General features: G+C 37.5%; 3 protein-coding genes across 4 annotated transcripts; 2 read left to right on the plus strand and 1 right to left on the minus strand.

Annotated features, from left to right (window-relative positions):
* The first annotated feature begins 3263 nt into the window (after positions 1–3263).
* On the plus strand, positions 3264–6665 carry LOC102620681 (receptor-like protein 43). Of its 2 annotated transcripts, none has more exons than XM_052434746.1 (2): positions 3264–5619; positions 5721–5965. In XM_052434746.1, the coding sequence occupies exons 1-2, from the start codon at positions 3343–3345 to the stop codon at positions 5730–5732; spliced, it is 2289 nt and encodes a 762-aa protein (XP_052290706.1). In that variant the 5' UTR covers positions 3264–3342; the 3' UTR covers positions 5733–5965. The 2 variants fall into 2 exon arrangements, with proteins under 2 accessions (XP_052290706.1, XP_052290707.1); XM_052434747.1 differs by having other exon boundaries at positions 3266–4189; positions 5156–6665.
* A 3031-nt stretch (positions 6666–9696) lies between these two features.
* On the plus strand, positions 9697–12825 carry LOC127900325 (receptor-like protein 6). The gene has a single exon (XM_052434962.1). It carries the CDS (start codon positions 9697–9699, stop codon positions 12823–12825), a length of 3129 nt encoding a protein of 1042 aa, XP_052290922.1.
* Positions 12826–14132: 1307 nt separating this feature from the next.
* Positions 14133–18855, minus strand: LOC102620403 (glucose-6-phosphate 1-dehydrogenase, chloroplastic-like). Its single transcript, XM_006469406.4, has 10 exons — positions 18455–18855; positions 17838–18025; positions 17636–17730; positions 17433–17547; positions 16276–16481; positions 16057–16206; positions 15843–15963; positions 15384–15613; positions 15078–15278; positions 14133–14673 (listed from the first exon to the last, which is right to left on the minus strand). Exons 1-10 carry the CDS (start codon positions 18654–18656, stop codon positions 14421–14423), a joined length of 1761 nt encoding a protein of 586 aa, XP_006469469.2. The 5' UTR covers positions 18657–18855; the 3' UTR covers positions 14133–14420.

The raw sequence follows: 18855 nt of genomic DNA on the forward strand, positions 1-18855 counted from the left end.
CTTTGAGACTTTGATGAGCCTTTGCATGCCTTTGATTCTTCAAGGATTGGGATTCTGCTCGCCTTCTCGTGGTCGAGCAGATCCTGGCACGCTTGGCTTCTGTCTCGCCATAAGACAGGCTTTGAGACTTTGATGAGCCTTTGCATGCCTTTGATTCTTCAAGGATTGGGATTCTGCTCGCCTTCTCGTGGTCGAGCAGATCCTGGCACGCTTGGCTTCTGTCTCGCCATAAGACAGGCTTTGAGACTTTGATGAGCCTTTGCATGCCTTTGGTTCTTCAAGGATTGGGATTCTGCTCGCCTTCTCGTGGTCGAGCAGATCCTGGCACGCTTGGCTTCTGTCTCGCCATAAGACAGGCTTTGAGACTTTGATGAGCCTTTGCATGCCTTTGGTTCTCCAAGGATTGGGATTCTGCTCGCCTTCTCGTGGTCGAGCAGATCCTGGCACGCTTGGCTTCTGTCTCGCCATAAAACAGGCTTTGAGACTTTGATGAGCCTTTGCATGCCTTTGTAGAATTTTCGAAATAGCCTGCTGGTCCTTTAGGCGACCGAGCAGGAGTAGGCACATGCTTGCCTTAGTAGAATTTACGAAATAGCCTGTTGGTCCTTTAGGCGACCGAGCAGGAATAGGCACTTGCTTGCCTTAGCAGATTTTTTACAGAATTAGCTGCTGGTCTTTCGTTGACCGAGCAGAAGTAGGTACTTTCTTGCCTTTGTAAAATTTTCATAAATTAGCTGCTGGTCTTTTGGTGACCGAGTAGAAGCAGGCACTTTCTTGCCTTAGTAGATTAGCTGCTGCTCTTTCGTTTGACTGAGCAGAAGCAGGCACTTACTCGCTTTAGTAGATTAGCTGCTGGTCTTTCGTTTGACCGAGCAAAAGCGGGCACTCTCTTGCCTTACTAGATTAGCTGCTGGTCTTTCGTTTGACCGAGCAGAAGCAGACACTTACTCGCTTTAGTAGATTAGCTGCTGGTCTTTCGTTTGACCGAGCAGAAGCAGGCACTTACTCGCTTTAGTAGATTAGCTGCTGGTCTTTCGTTTGACCGAGCAGAAGCGGGCACTTTCTTGCCTTAGTAGATTAGCTGCTGGTCTTTCGTTTGACCGAGCAGAAGCAGGCACTTACTCGCTTTAGTAGATTAGCTGCTGGTCTTTCGTTTGACCGAGCAGAAGCGGGCACTTTCTTGCCTTAGTAGATTAGCTGCTGGTCTTTCGTTTGACCGAGCAGAAGCAGGCACTTACTCGCTTTAGTAGATTAGCTGCTGGTCTTTCGTTTGACCGAGCAGAAGCGGGCACTTTCTTGCCTTAGTAGATTAGCTGCTGGTCTTTCGTTTGACCGAGCAGAAGCAGGCACTTACTCGCTTTAGTAGATTAGCTGCTGGTCTTTCGTTTGACCGAGCAGAAGCGGGCACTTTCTTGCCTTAGTAGATTAGCTGCTGGTCTTTCGTTTGACCGAGCAGAAGCAGGCACTTACTCGCTTTAGTAGATTAGCTGCTGGTCTTTCGTTTGACCGAGCAGAAGCAGGCACTTTCTTGCCTTAGTAAAAGTCTCATAAATTTAGCTGCTGGCCCTTTCATAAATCATTCTCATATTGAGCAACTTTCCAGATATCAAGTTGATTGAGTTATATCACTAGCTTTAATATGAGCTCTATCAGTTTGACATGTACAAACTATCCTCATTTGATAAATTACTAGTAGGTAAATACTATAGCTGCAAATAAAGGCTGCAAATGCATGTTTTCATGTAGACATCAAGACATAAATTTGTTAAAATTTCTGACCTGATTAAGATGCAACTTTTTGCATCAATGTCTCCTTCCATGTGCATAGCTTGCCTCATTCGCAAATGTATCAAAATTGACATTTTGTAGTGAAATTGCATAACAGAATTCCCCGAATTTGGTCATTGGGCTCTGGGCAGTGCTTAATCGAGAATCATTCCCAACAATTTAATTTGCAGATTACTTCTGCTTCGGCCAAATCCAAATTGGTAGGGACAATATGACTTTTTGTACTGATCCCCACAGACGGCGCCAAAATGTTGATGCGAGATTCTGGTTCTCCTCGTTCTACGACCAGGCTCTCTGCTCGATCAACTTCACCACGACCAGGAGGTCTCCTCGTAAGGCTTCTTCTCCAGAGGCTCCTGCACACACAGACAAGTCAGAGTACGCCGGTTGTTTTCCCGGCGCAAACCCTCCGACGCTCAAGTCAGATATGAAGGTTCGGGGAACGCTTGCCACAAATCTTATGGCTGTTAGATTGTTTTCTCTCTTTTAGAATCAAAATTGCTAACCCTTTTACCTTCGTTGGCTACCTTTTTATAGGCTTCCTCTGAGTCCCGGCCTTCCGCAGTTTACGCCCGTTGTTCTCCCCACGCTCGGATGTGGATGTCCCATTATCGTCATGATGGGCGAATGGAGATGGACCTCGTGCCTTGATTCTCGGATAGGAAGGCACGTCTCGCCAACTGCCGTTGACCGGGTCTCCTCACCTCGAACCCTAGCGGGAGTGACCCTATGCCTCTAGCAAGGGTTCGACCTCGCGAATGGCATATTCGTGGATGAGCAGAATAGCCCTGCTCCTGTTTCCCTGCTACCAGGCTCTTACAGGACACACCTGCTCGCAGGACTCTGCCACCAACTACCTGCTCATCACTTCTGGTCTCGCCGAAGTATTTCCCTCAAACATATATTTCAATTTTTATTAACTCCTTTTAAATCCTGACTAATTTCTCATGCCAACTGTTCTAGCTTTGTTGTCTAAGACCTGTATGAGAATGAAGAGACTTTAAGGTTTTGAACTAATTCTGTAGACCTTCAAGTAAAATGGAAATTTTTTTGCTTCCGTTTTATGTTTCTTGTGGCCTGGTTCGTTGTGGATGGGATACAAATAATCTTTAAGCCACAGAATATAAAATTGATCGATCAACATGTTGAAGTGTAACAATCGATTCTTTAATACACAAGTCTTCTGCCCTTGTCTTCACGTACGTCTTGTCGATCTAACAAAGCCAATTATTCGTTGACGGCCACACTAGGGAACTTGACTAATTGACTTGCACTAACAAGTCATCAATAAGTCCATTAACGACTTCGTCTTCGAGTGCTTGCTTTTCCGGATACCACCACATACTCATACATCCTAGCTTCAAGATAAAACAAACTTCTCCATTTCCACACAAAATGATTCCACACTTGGATAAATCAGAACATAGCAATAATTCATTTGCAATAATTGAAAGTTGCCTATATAAAGCATCGCAGCTTCACTACCATTATGCGCGCCATAAAAGCAAAATACCATAAAGACACATTTTATATCAATCCCTGGGGAGACAAATTATGGGGTTGTCATTACGTTTCTTCACCTCTATGCACTTAGTTTCTTCCTTGTTAATATTTCACCTTGCAATTGCTCACTTCACTTCTTCCATGCAGCCACACACACTCTGCCATGATCAAGATCGTTCTGCCCTGTTGAAATTCATCGAAAGCCTTACCATTAATAGGTATGCTTCTAGAAATCCTTTGTCTTATCCCAAGGTTGCATCCTGGAATCAGGATGAACAAAATAGTGACTGCTGCTCTTGGGATGGCATAAAATGCGATGAGGACACTGGTCATGTGATCAGCCTTAACCTCAGTAGCAGTTGGCTCTATGGCTCCATCAACTCTAGCAGCAGTCTCTTTCAGCTTGTTCATCTTGAATGGCTTGCTCTCGCAGATAACCATTTTAATTTCTCTGTAATCCCCTCTGAAATCGTCAACCTTTCGAGGCTGACACGTCTATCTCTCTCTGGTTCTTTTTTTGCTGGTCAAATACCTGCAGAATTGCTAGAACTCTCGAGGTTGGAGGTTCTTGATCTATCATCAAATGACCATCATCTGAAACTCCAAAGTCCTGGTCTAGCAAATCTAGCTGAAAAGTTAACCAACCTCAAACGACTTAACCTTACCGATGTCAATATTTCTTCTGCAGTTCCTCCTACATTCGCAAATTTGTCTTCTTTAATTTCCTTATCTCTAAGTGAATCCTTTTTGCACGGTGAAATCCCTACAGAGATTTTTCAATTGCCCAACCTTCGATTACTTGAGCTCGCGTACAATTCAAATCTCACAGGACATCTACCAGAATTTCAGAAAAACAATTCCCTTGAGCTTTTGAATGTTGCATTCTCGGGATTTTCTGGTAAGATTCCGAATTCAATAGACAATCTTAAATCATTATCTCACTTGTATTTGCCACGCTGCTACTTTTCTGGAAAAATCCCCCCTTCACTTGGTAATCTTACCAAGCTCGCTCATTTGTTCCTTTGGGGTAATGGATTTTCGGGAGAGTTGCCTACTTCCATTGGAAATCTAGCTTCTTTGGAAATTCTAGCTATCAGTTCATGCAATTTCTCAGGTGAAGTTCCAGCTTCGTCAATTCGTAATCTAACCCAGCTTACTGCTTTAATAATTGGGAAAAATAATTTTTCATCCCTAAGTTCTCGTTCATTGTCTTGGATCGCTGATCTAAAGAAACTCACTATTTTAGACCTTGAATCCAGCAAATTAGTTGGTGAGGTCCCTCCTGCGCTCATGAACCTAACACAACTTACTCAGTTATCTCTAGCTTTTAATCACCAATTAACTGGTCCGATTCCATATTGGCTGATGAACCTGAACAAACTATCCCTTCTCAGCTTCAGAGGTAGCAAATTGAGTGGCCATATCCCCATTGAAATTTCGAACCTAACCCAATTGCAGATACTGTATTTTGCAGCGAATCAGTTGGAAGGTTCTATTCCTAGCTCGTTCTTCGAGCTCAAGAATCTTGTGGAGCTTGAACTCGCCGGCAACAATTTGAGTGGAATTTTGGATATAAACAAGTTCCTATTTAACATGAAAAGTTTAGAAGTGTTAGTTCTCTCGTCAAACAAATTGTCACTGCTCACCGATACCACTGTGAATACCTATCCCAAGAACTTCAGTGTTATAGGATTACGTTCATGCAACCTTAGTGAGTTCCCACATTTTCTGTACAACCAAAAACTCCTGGATTCCTTGAATCTTTCGTCCAACAGGATAGCTGGTCAGGTGCCTGGATGGTTTTTAAACAACGTAAGCGTAGACGGTTTTGATTATTTAAACCTTTCTCACAATCTATTGACAGGCTTCGGGCAGGTTCTTCCATGGGCTTATATGATTACTTTAGACCTCAGTTTTAACAAGCTGCGAGGACCACTCCCAATTCCAGTACCAGCGTTCACCTCATCCTATCTAGTTTCAAACAATCAGCTGACGGGGGAAATTCCACCATCAATTTGCAGTTTGAATCGTCTTTATGCACTTGATCTGTCTCACAATAACTTAAGTGGCATGCTTCCAGGATGTTTGGGAAATTCCAGTGTTCAGCTTTTGGTATTAAAACTGCAAGGTAACAAGTTCCACGGATTCATTCCTGAAACCTTCAGCAAAGGAACAAATCTGAGGATGATTGATTTCAACGGCAACTTACTGCAAGGGAGAGTGCCCAAATCGCTAGCCAATTGCGTAAAGCTCAAATTTCTTAATCTTGGGGATAATCAAATCACGGACTTCTTTCCTTCTTGGTTAGGAACTCTTCCAGAGTTAGAGGTGCTCATCTTGAAATCCAACAACTTTCATGGAGTAATAGAGGAGCCCAAAGCATGTTTTGAGTTTGTTAAGTTGCGTATCATTGATCTCTCCCATAACAGATTTGCAGGTAATCTCCCTTCAAAGCACTTCGAGTGTTGGAATGCCATGAAAGATGTCAATGCAAATAACCTAACATATTTGCAAGATCGTCTGCTGGGACCCGTCAGTTATCCTGCGCTTACTTATTATGGGTTTTCTTATGACTCGCTAACATTGAGTAACAAAGGCACAGAGTTGGAATATGAGAAGCTCTCAAATCTGATCACAGCAATTATTCTCTCCAACAACAGTTTTGTAGGAAAGATTCCAACATCAATTGCTAATTTGAAGGGGCTTCGGACTCTCAACCTTTCCAACAACAATCTCCAAGGTCATATTCCACCAACTTTGGGTAACCTAATTGTGATCGAGTCATTGGACCTCTCCAATAACAAGCTCTCTGGACAAATTCCTCAACAACTTGGAGAGTTGACGACACTTGAAGTCTTTGATGTATCCGATAACCTGCTCACAGGGCCAATACCACAAGGGAAACAATTCAACACATTTGGGAAGGGTTCATTTGATGGAAATCCAGGATTGTGTGGACAACCTTTGTCAAAAAAATGTGACAACTCTGCGACTCCACCACCAGAAGAAGACCCACGCTCAGAATCTCTATTTGCATTTGGCTGGAAGACAGTTCTGATCGGATATGCAAGTGGGACAGTAATCGGAGTGGTACTCGGGCACATCTTCAGCACAAGAAAGTATGAATGGCTTGCCAAGACCTTTCGACTGCGACCGAAAACTAATGGGAGGAGGAGGAGAGTCGGCAGACACAGGCAACGGATGTAATTAACCTTTTTTTCTTTTTCTTTTACGGAAGGCCTGCTTTGCTGTGCTTTAAATTTCTTTTTCCTTCTTTTCTCCGAAGTTTAATAAACCTTGTATTATTGTACATATACTATGTTGTTAATGCAAGTGGGCTAATAATTTGGTGGTTCTTGGCCACTTTACCTTCAGCATAGTGCACGGGCAAATATGAATTGGTCGTCTGCTTCTTTTTTAGTTTTAATTCAGTACCTGATTTGATTGAATGATCATGTCTTTAATTAACACAATTTACACTAATAGTTGTAAAAGATCAGTGCAGCATTCTCTTTTTCCGAATTTGAAAGGATATGATTTCGAAAAAAAATCATATAACTGATGATCAGCTCCTACTGATTTTGGCATCGGCACAAAGGTGGGGGAATTTTTTGTGTTTTACTTTTCATAATTTCCATTATATATATTCTCTAGTTTTATGGGGCAATAACACCGAAATCAGTTAAAGAATCGCTTAAAATTACGAATTAATTTCTCAAAGAGTTCTCTATCAATGCAGATAGAATTAAGTTAAAACTTAGTTCGAGTGCCTGCTGTAAAATAAAATCATTAGTCATCAAATATGTGCCAATAAGATAATTGGTAAACATTAACTATCGTCAAAATTCAATCACAAAGTTAGAAGTGGCGCAAAAGTAATTTGAAATAGAAATACCTTTAACAAGTTGTTGAAACGTAAAAATATAGTAAACGTGAGTGTTGCTTATTTTAGTCTCTGTTTGATAAAATTTCTTAAATAAAAATTAGTTAATTAGAGCTTTTACATTACCAAAAGAAAAGAGTACTTACCAAAAATATTTGAATTGTTTGGTTGTTAATAAGAGTTTTTATAAAAAATATTATGAAATTACTTTAATTGATAATTTTTTTAAAATTATGATGAAAGGATAAAATAAGATTACTAAATAAATTAATGATACTTTAGATGGTTCAACTCTTTAAAAAAAAAAATTTACAACCTCTATTTCCAAAATCATAAATTTTAAACTTTTATTAACGGAGGTAAAATAACTTATCCCCAAAAACTCTACTCAAAATATAATCAAACAACACTAAATTAAAAAAAATTATGAAATTAAATAAATATTTTTAACTATTAGATAAGTCAAATGAAATGAAATTGGAAACTATTTACTGTACCTTTGTCTTGTTTGTCATACTCTACACTCCCAACCGCGAGATGATAAAACTTTCTTTATTTTCGCAAAAATATTTACTGCTTTTTCAGAGCAGCGCCAGCTTTCAAAGCTTAGGCAAATGGGTGAAGTTTTTAGTTTTAACCCCAATCATTAAGTTGATGTAATTAAGATCAATGTTTGACTCTCCATTACCAAAAGCACATTTTATCAATGCATGCAATAGTGGTGCATCCAGTTGTCTTTGTTAATTTGAAAAGCCATTTTCTCTCGGCTTGCTTGTTATTGTAATTATTAACATTTTCTAAGAAACTAAGCAACCTTAATTTAAACTAAAACTGTCGTGATTTAGGATAATTTCTGGTTATCATTATGGACGAGTGGAAGTACCACAATAAGAGTGTGTGATCAACTTCATAAATTGTCTACAGCTCTTACTTATTACTTAATTCTTGTGCACACCATTGACAATTAAAATTAAAGAATCCATGTGGTTAGGGGTCATGCATGATAATCATAATTCAGTGTAGACAAAAAGCATGGTTAATAGCCGGCAAGGAAGAAAGGCTGGATTGGTTTCCTTTTTCTTTTTTTTTTTTTTAATGTAATCTTTCAATTTTATCCTCCACAATAATATATTTATATAACTTTTTGGGAAATTATCTCTACACCACTTTTGTTTTGTCATATGTACATCCAATCACCTCAAAATTTTGACATGTTCTTTACATCACTTTTATTTTTAAGTTTGTATCAAGAAACCACTTTGACACTATAAAATGATCATTTTACCCTTAAATGAATTAAACAACTATTTTATTATACAAAATTTTAAAAAATAAAAAATTATAATTACAAGAAAACCTCTGAAATTAATAAAATAAATAAATCTCAAATCTAATATGTTCATTTTTTTTATAATTACAATTTCATTTAAAAATTATCATGTTAATTTTTGTAATTATAGTTTCATTCAATTTCTATAGAGAAGTTTCTTAATATTAATTATAGGGAAGTATACAATAATTATAGGGAACTTTTCTCTTCATGTTAATTTTTGTAAACTTCCCTATACTTAATTTAATCACAAAAATAAATAAAATTATAATTACAAGGTGTTAATATTTTTATAATTATAATTTCATTTAAAAATTATCATCTAAGATTTTGAGATTTATTTGTTTTATTGAATTTAGAGGTTTTTCCTGTAGATATAATTTTTTTATTTTTCAAAATTTTCTAGAATAAAATAATCTTTTAATTCATGTAGGAGTAAAATGATTATTTTTAGTGTTAAAGTGGTCGATTGATACAAGTTTAGAAATAAAGGTAATGAAAAGAACATGTCAAAATTTTGTGGTAGTTAAATATATATACAACAAAATAAAGGTGGTGTCGAGATAATTTTCCTAACTTTTTTTTTAAATTTATATGATGTTTTGGACCAAGCGCTTGTTTTCATGTGTTTGTATAAATCGATTTTGCAGAATTCACAGAATTATACTAACAAAAAAGGACCATTTTCGTGCCTAGCTTTGTTTTGAACCCATGGCAATGGCTCTCTAAACTTCCGCATCCACAAACCAACGTTTTTTTTTTTTCCTTCCAATTCTCTAGATACAGCTCATAGAAAGAACCTAAAATTTACTTAAAAGAACGCCATGTGGTTGATAGATGCCCAGCACAATCCCATATTTATTTATTTTAAGCAACCTTTGGACGTATAATAATTTTGTTCCAACCAAGTTAGGGGGGGTCAATTCTCAAAAGCCATTTGGGTTGATGCTAGCTCCTTTTGATAGTATAGACAAAAGCATGGTCAATGGCCGAATAGGAAGAATACGACACTCAGAAAGAACCTAAAATTTTTTAATCCTAAAAGAAGAATTGATTGTGAATTAATCCCAGCAACATCACATTTGGCACCGCCTATAAAAACATCTCAATTCTATGCCTGACCCGCCAAACAAAATCCTCCAGCCTTCCTATCATAGAAAGTTTTAAAAGGAATTGTGTTTAATAAGAAATTATGGGGTTATTCTCATTTTCCTTCACTTTAATGCACATACTTCTTCTGCTCTCAATGTTTCAGCACACGCTTACTGGCTTGCAGCCACTCTGCCAGGATGACGAGCGTTCTGCCTTGCTGCAATTCAAGCAAAGCCTTACTGTCGTTCAGTGTTCTTTTGATGATTATCCTTCAGCTTATCCCAAGGTTGCATCATGGAGCCAGGAAGAAGAAAATAGCGACTGCTGCTTATGGGACGGCATCAAATGCAACGAAGACACTGGTCATGTGATCAGGCTTGATCTCACAAGCAGTTGCCTCTATGGTTCTATCAACTCTAGCAGCAGCCTCTTTCAACTTGTCCATCTGGAATGGCTTGTTCTGTCCAATAACCACTTCAATTTTTCTGAAATTCCTTCAGAAATCAAGAATCTGTCAAGACTAACAGCTCTATCTCTCTCTAATTCTTCATTTTCTGGTCAAATACCAGTAGAGTTGCTGGAGCTCTCCAAGTTGGAGAGTCTTGATCTATCATTTAATAATTTTCATTTGAAGCTCCAAAACCCGAGTCTAGCAAATCTAGCTGACAAGTTAGCCAACCTGAAAGTACTTCACCTTGGACAAGTCAATATTGCTTCTACAGTTCCTCATGCATTGGCAAATCTATCATCTTTGTTTTTCTTATCTCTCACTGATTGCCTATTGCAAGGTGAATTCCCTGCAGAGATTTTCCAGTTACCCGAACTTGCATTTCTCACTCTGACGTACAATCACTATCTCACCGGGTATTTGCCAGAATTTCATAATAGCAGTGTCCTTGTAGATTTGAGACTTTCAAATACAAGATTTTCAGGTAAGATTCCAGATTCAATAGAAAATCTTGAATCCTTATATTCCTTGGGTATTAGAGGTTGCTCATTTTCAGGGAAACTTCCTCTTTCACTTGGTAATCTTACTAAACTCAACCATCTATACCTTTCTGGTAATGATTTTTCGGGCGAGTTGCCTGCTTCCTTGGGAAAACTTTCTTCTTTGAAAACGCTAGAGATCATTTTATGCAACTTCTCTGGCAAAGTTCCGGATTCACTTGGTAACCTTACACAGCTGAATTCTTTAACAATTTCTGTGACAAATTTTTCTGAACAAAACTCTTATTCGTTGTCTTGGATCCCCAAACTTAACCAACTCACTTATTTGGACCTTTCAGGGAGCAAAATAACTGGTGAGATCTTATGTCTGCTCTCGAATCTAACACAGCTTACTCAAATAAATTTGGCTCATAACCAATTAACTGGTCCAATCCCCTTTTGCTTTATGAACCTGAACAAATTATCAACTCTGTACTTACATAATAATCAACTGACTGGCCATATTCCAGTTGAAGTTAGAAAGCTAACACAATTGCAGATTCTGCGTTTGGCGGAGAATCAATTGGAAGGCTCTGTTCCTAACTCTATCTTTGAGCTAAGGAATCTTCAAGCGTTTGACCTTTCCTACAACAATTTGAGTGGCATAGTGGATCTAAACATGTTCCTTCTTAACTTGAAATCTTTAACATCATTAGTTCTCTCGTCAAACAAGTTTTCATTGCTCACTGAAACCAATGTCAGTACTAATTTGCCAAAGTTCACTGTAATAGGATTCAGGTCATGCAACATTAGCGAGTTCCCATATTTTTTGCACAACCAAGATGAATTAGCTTCTCTGGATCTTTCCTCCAACAAGATAGCTGGCCAAGTACCCCAATGGTTGTTAAATGTTAGCACAAAGAGTTTGGAATATTTGAACTTTTCTGACAACCTATTGTCGGGATTCGGACAGGATCTCTTTGTTCTTCCATGGTCTAAAATGAATACTTTAGACCTTGGGTTTAATAAGCTCCAAGGACCGCTCCCAGTTCCGTCATCAGTGTCAATCTATTCCTATATAGTTTCAAACAATCAGTTGACAGGGGAAATTCCAATCCAAATATGCAGTTTGAATGGTCTTCACGCTCTTGATTTGTCTTACAACAACTTAAGTGGCATGCTCCCAGAATGTTTGGGTAATTTCAGTGTTGAGTTGTCAGCACTAAAACTGCAAGCTAACAACTTTTATGGAATCATCCCTAAAACCTTCATGAACGGAACAAATCTGATGATGATTGATTTTAGCGACAATTCATTGCAAGGAAGAGTACCTAAATCTCTAGCCAATTGTGTGAAGCTAAAATTTCTTAATCTTGGGGATAACCAAATCACCGATGTCTTCCCTTCTTGGTTGGGAACTCTTCCAGAGCTAGAGGTTCTCATTTTGAAATTCAACAACTTTCATGGAGAAATAGAGGAACCTCAAACAGGTTTTGAGTTTCCCAAGCTGCGCATCATCGATCTCTCTCACAACAGGTTTACAGGTAATCTTCCGTCAAAGCACTTCCACTGTTGGAATGCCATGAAGGATATCAAAGCAAGTAAGCTAACATATTTGCAGGTTGAACTCATGCCGTATGATGTACTTGGGTTTACCTACTATGGTTATGCTGATTACTCACTAATAATGAGTAACAAAGGCATAGAGATAGAATATCCCAAGCTGTCAAATTTGATCACAGCAATTATTCTCTCCGACAACAATTTTGTTGGAGAGATTCCAGCATCAATCGCCAGTTTAAAGGGGCTTCGGACTCTTAACCTTTCCAACAACAATCTCCGAGGGTACATTCCATTAAATTTGAGTAACCTAACGGTCATGGAGTCATTAGACCTCTCTAGTAACAAGCTCACAGGACAAATTCCTCAGCAACTAGTAGAGCTCACATCCCTTGCATTCTTTGATGTGTCACACAACCATCTTAGGGGAGCAATACCACAAGGGACGCAGTTCAGCACATTCACAAATGATTGGTTTGCTGGAAATCCAGGATTGTGTGGAGAACCTTTGTCTAGAAAATGCGGAAACTCTGAGGCCTCACCAGCAGAAGATGATCTACCCTCAGAATCTGTACTCGCATTTGGCTGGAAGATAGTTCTAGCAGGGTATGCAAGTGGGACAATAATAGGAGTAGCACTTGGGCACATCTTCTGCACAAGAAAGTATGAATGGCTTATAAAGACTTTTCGACTGCACCCGGAAAGTAGTGGATGGAGGAGGAGACATACGCACATAATGTAATTAATTAGCTTTTATTTATTTATTTATTTTATGAATTACTTTGTAAAGCCTTTAAAATCATGTAGAAATTTTTCTTTTTCTTCCAATTTCAGTAAATCTCTTTATATTATCATGCTATTATTATGATTTCACACTTAGAGGCCATTTGAAATTATTTTTGAGATATTTAAAGGTGATTTTAAAAAGTTAAAAATTAATTTTGATATTTGATAAATTTGTTTAAAAATTATTTTTGAGAAAATCACCTTATCCTTTGACAAAGAGTAGCCTTTCAAAATTTGGTTTTGATAATCAGTTTTATACTTAAACAATTTCATACATATCCTAATATATGTTATAAAAATCCAAAATTATCTTTTATTTAATTAGAAAATAAAATCATTACATTTTAAAGAAATTATTATTATTTTGAATTATATTGAGATAAAAAAATAAATACGGTTAATTTGTTTTAGTTACGAATTATTCTATATGCACATAAAATATTAGTATATACACATATTATTATAAAATAAATGCACGGGTAAACAAAATTTTATAACTTTATGTCTAATTAAGTCATTTGTATTCAGACAGAAATTTAAAAATGAGATTTACCAAATATAAATTACTACTTTAACTAATTCACAAAACGCCTTTAAAAATAAAATTTACCAAGCGTTTGACTAATGTTTTTTACAACTAATTATTTCTATATCACAACTAATAGTAATTATTTTAAAAACTAAAACGTTACCATGCTAGTCATTAATCTAAAAAACGTTTGTATGTAATTTTTTGCCAAGCCTATTAGTTAATCACCATGTGGCTGATCAAACATCAATTAATACATAAATCATTGAGATGACAGGCACGTAAAACATATACTAAAATCACTCAAATTTGGTTCTGATATGCTCATAAGAGTACTAAATAAAATAACAAAGGAGGGTGAAAAGACAGTGGCACCGGCTCTGTATGCTTACAGGTTTGCTAAAAGTGCATTTTGGCAATGGCGTAAAGCAACCAGTTTTATTTAGTCGAAAAGCTCTTTTGGCTTAGCTAGCTACTACCACATCATCCAAGAATTTATGCAAGCCGAATTTAAAATTTGTGGTGTCTGTGCTGCAGGACTACCTAAAATATCTTGTCAAGAGCTTACAATTTTATGATTTACTTTCAAAGTATGACAGCATGAATAAATGACGAATATAGAAATTCACCTGTCTTAAGAAGTCGATTATATTCTCAGAAACCTCTCATGGCTCACTCAGTTCCAGAATCTGCAAATATATCAACTTATTATTTAAATCCTGACAGTTTGCAAAGATCCAAAGTTCATTTATTCACAAATCTTAAATTTCCTTTTATATGCCTATTATTATTCACCTGTTTACACTGATCACCAACTTACAATCAAAATCAAATCATTCAACCTTCCAAATGATACATCATCCATAAGAATTCAATCCTCGGTACCAAGTAGGTCAAGGAATATTGCGCCATAGCACAAATTATCAGGCACCGGAATGAGAACTGCTGTGCTGTTCATATAACCAGCCCTGTCATGGGTTTATGGTGAATAAGTATGTAAAATAACCCAAGTTTTTGGCCATTCATGAATCCTCTCCACTAAGATCTCCCCATCGGACATTGTACTTGGCAGCAAGATAATGTGCTCCAACTGGTCCTCGGCTACCATAAGGATAGAGCTCTGGAACAATCTTCTTCTCTTCAAGTTCCTTCAGTAATGGTGTAAACAACGCCCAGGCAGCATCAAGCTCATCACTCCGAATAAACAACCTCCGTTCACCTTCTATTGCATCTAAGACCAGCCTCTCATATGCATCTGGTATTTCTGTTGGATACCTTCACATCAAAACTAAAGATTAAAGTAATGCTCTCCAAAACCAGAAGAAGAACGAAAGATAATACAGATGCACAATTGCTCCATCAATTTGGCCAGGTCTGCAGATGGATGTTACTGAGGTAAAATGGCCAGGACATGAGATTAATAGAGTCCCCTTACTGTTAATATTAATCAGGATTTTATACAAATTCTTTTAAAATAAAACATTAAAGAATTCAATGGTTACATGTGCTACAAAATAATTACGAAACATGAATAAAGACGTCCCAAGGCTTATCGCTAGAGAAGATTTTATGAAATTGATGCTCACAGTCCCACTCCATAATTGAGTATTCTAGGTCATATATTACATAGTTAAGATTGCAAGTATCATTTGTAGGTAACTGTCTAAATAGTCTCTTACCTTGATCGATAAAGCAAATTAAGGTCACTGCGATCCAATCTCATTCCAAGACCAGGAACTTTGTTGTTGATCTTCAGGTATATAGCCTCATCAGGCTGGAGTCGGAGCACAAGCTCATTTGTAGCCTTGTCTAAGTCAGTTCCAAAATTCCGCTTGTACAGGTTTCCAGGGACATGTCTGAACTGAACTCTGATCTCTGCACTGAAGTTTCATTGACACAACATTCTCAAGTCAACCAGTTAAGCATATTCTACAATATATAGTGAAAGAATAGATCCTCATGAAAAAGGAAGAAATACTGCCTACCGTTTGGTATGGAGCGCTTTGCCTGCTTTCATCAGGAAAGGAACCCCATCCCATCTTGCATTGTTGATAAAAAGAGCAGCCGCGGCAAATGTTGGCGTGAGACTACCCTTTGGCACAGTTGGGTCATCAGTATATGCAGGATATGATTTACTACCCTTGTTGTGGCCCTTGTATTGGCCAACAATTACATTTTCAAGCAGAAGCGGTTGCATTGATCTAAGAACCTTCACCTGAATGAAGCCACACACAACAAAGTCAATGATTAACTTAAAACAATAGCAAGGAGTGTAGCATTTCCATAACCCACCATGGGATTTGATTCTTCTTTGGTGGTGATGGTGGTGTGTGGCTATACCTTAAAATAGGATCTCTAGCAATCATAGAAATGGTACACAAAGAAGAACAGGAGACCACAATCCCGGTTCGTAAAATTTGTAGAAGAAAGGAAGACCGAATTACCTTTTCATTTCTAATGTCTTCCGCATCTAAGCTGACGGGAGTCTCCATTGCAAATAATGCCAGTATTTGCAAGAGATGATTTTGCATTATATCTCGTATGATTCCATAGTTATCAAAATAACTGGAAAAATTTACCAATAAAATCAGCTGATCTGGGTGTCTGAAACAACTTCTAGTATAATAACAATATCTTCAGGCAACATATACAACTCACCCCCCTCGTCCCTCTGTACCAAAATCTTCAGAAAATATAAATTGTACATTGCGGATGTAATTCCTGGACCATAGAGGCTCGAAAACAAGATTGGAGAATCGAAGCACTGATAGATTCTCAACCAACTCCTTACCCAAGTAATGGTCAATCCTGAAAAGATATCAATAGAGTCAAACATCATCACGCATCTTTCTTTAAGGAAGCAAATGAGAGACAAACCTGAATATTTGATCCTCTCTTAGATACTGCTTCAAACTTCTAGTTAACTCGCCAGAAGACTCAGAGTCCCGACCAAATGGTTTTTCAACAATGACTCTTGTCCAACCAGTTGCTGATGAAGCTCTAAGGCTAGCGCATTTCGCCACATCCACAAAAATGTTTGGAGGTATTGATAAGTAAAACAACCTGTTCGATAGCTTTCCAGCCTAAAATTCCATTTTCTTACATTGGGTTAAAAAAATAAAACTAAAATAAACAAACACCAAATTTCACACAGGGAGCTAGTAACTAGCTTCCTAAACATGAATCTATTTTACAATTAGTGGAACAATAAGAAATATGTCAGTTACTTGGTCCATTGCAGAGCAGAACTCCTCACGAACCTAGTAATAGTTTTTATTTGGATTCAATACATTTACCAGAGACTTACATTTACTAACAGGATTTTACCTACACCTTCTCCCTATTACCCTCATCCTAGAATTAGGGAGTATGGAAAACTTCACTGCAATTAAATAACCATTTAATACCCCATGATATCAAAGGGGCACGGAAACAAAATCCCACCAATAGATGGTTAAAGAAATGTTCCGTTAGTTCAAGGATTCAATGGCTCCACTGCTACCAAAAATTGCGGGTGAAGTAATTCATAAAGGGAAAACTCTAAATAAAGGGACTTTTAATGAAGGAAAGGAGGATTTATTCAACTACACCATTAATCTGTGAGTTGAATTAAGAGCATTTTATTATACTTTATTGTTTGAAATTAATATTAAAGCCCTTTAATCTGATTCACGCGTCAGAGGTTTCTTGCTGGCAATAATGCCAGGCCCCCGACAGTTTCTCCATTACAAAACGAGATCAGAGTCATCAATGGATAGATGGCAATTAACATCGATTAGCAGAGTACCACTTTCGCACAAATATAAATCTGCTTGTTGAAGCCAAAATTTGATATCAACATCTCTTGCCTTCCCTGTAATATTTTATTGTATCTCAAGGCTTAAGTATCCGTTCACAAGGCTAATTTGTCATGTAATAAAGATGATAAAATCAACCCTTACAAATTACTAGTTGGACATGCATTAGTAGAATCTATGACTCCAGAGTTCCTATAAAACTACAAATTTCTTAAAGGTAAAGAAGTAATTAGTTACCTCTTTCTCTTTCAATCTGCTGTCTAATTCTGCAAAATGCTCCTCAGAGCTGTACAGACCGGAATGGTAAAAGCATCTCTTCAAGAACTGATCCATTTTGTCTTCACAATTTTCCCTGTAAGTTCCCTCAACTATTACTATATACAAAACTCAGTGCATAGTCTGCTAAAAAGTACATGTGAGGGTTTCAGAAAATTACATACTTCTTATCAATTCTACAAGTTAAAGTTTTGCTAATCATGTTCCTCAGCTCCTCATCAGTCAATTTAGTCCGAGCATAACCAAAAACTGTAAAATCCTGCATAAGGATGATAAATGGAAAACAAAATGAACACTTATCAGCTATTGAACATTCATCAAGGCATGTTGAAAAAGTGAAATTAGTGAAGCAACAAAGCATAGAACCTCAGGTAGACAGTCTTCATAGTATAGGGCGAAAAGTGCAGGAAAAATCTTCTTCTTTGCAAGGTCTCCTGAGGCTCCAACAACTGTTATGCTGAGTGTAGAACCCACTTTTTCAGATGATGCAGTAACGGAGGCCTCTATCTCTTGAGGCTCGGAATGATCGTTGGCCAGAGGTTTTCCAGCTAAACCTAAAATCAAAATTGCAGCTAGAAATCAGCAATTAGAAACAAACTGATATACTGAAGACAAAATCTAATCATTGCATATGATTGTGATTATATCGATGAGCCTACAATTTGATAAACTCTCTTTCCAAAAAGAAATTTTCTTCATATACAAATTCATTTGGTAATTATCAAAAAAAGGAAAAATCTTTTTTTTAGATAAGAAATTCATTTTGGACACAGTTTATGAATAAGCAATTGACTGAGAATTAAAACCCTCAGATACTGATTCGGCGTAAACAACAAAAGAATTTGGTGAGCTACACATTGCATACACCATAACTGACGATAAACCCTATAAAAAAGAAAAGAACCTGAAAGCAAAAAATAATAACAATGTCCATTTTTATTTACAAAATTCAAAGGACTACAGTAGAGGAACCAGTAACTCACTATCTTGCAAAGAAACAGCATTAAGAGGATGCCCATTAGAGGATTTGAGCTGAAAATGCTTTCTAGCATGGATTCTTGACTGAACTTGAGATACCCAAGTGGAGAAACAAGATTTTCTTGGGACAACAATGAAGTCGCTAAAGAGTTGCGTCTTGTAATGCTTCGATGAAGAAGAGCAAGGACTCAAATGTGCAGTAGCCATGCAGTTATGGATCAAGAGGAGTGAAGAAGTTAAAAGACTGAACAAGCGTGTGTATATGGACTACGTTTATGGTTTGTGTTACAGATATTGATAAAGATTGTATCCAGAAAACAAAATTTTCAAATGCAAGTGGCCTTTTCTATTGCTGAAGAGGCCACCGTCGCTGAAGTTACTTTTCATGTACCGAACAAATCTGTTA

This window comes from Citrus sinensis, chromosome 2 (assembly GCF_022201045.2).
Source record: "Citrus sinensis cultivar Valencia sweet orange chromosome 2, DVS_A1.0, whole genome shotgun sequence".
Lineage (NCBI taxonomy): Eukaryota > Viridiplantae > Streptophyta > Magnoliopsida > Sapindales > Rutaceae > Citrus > Citrus sinensis.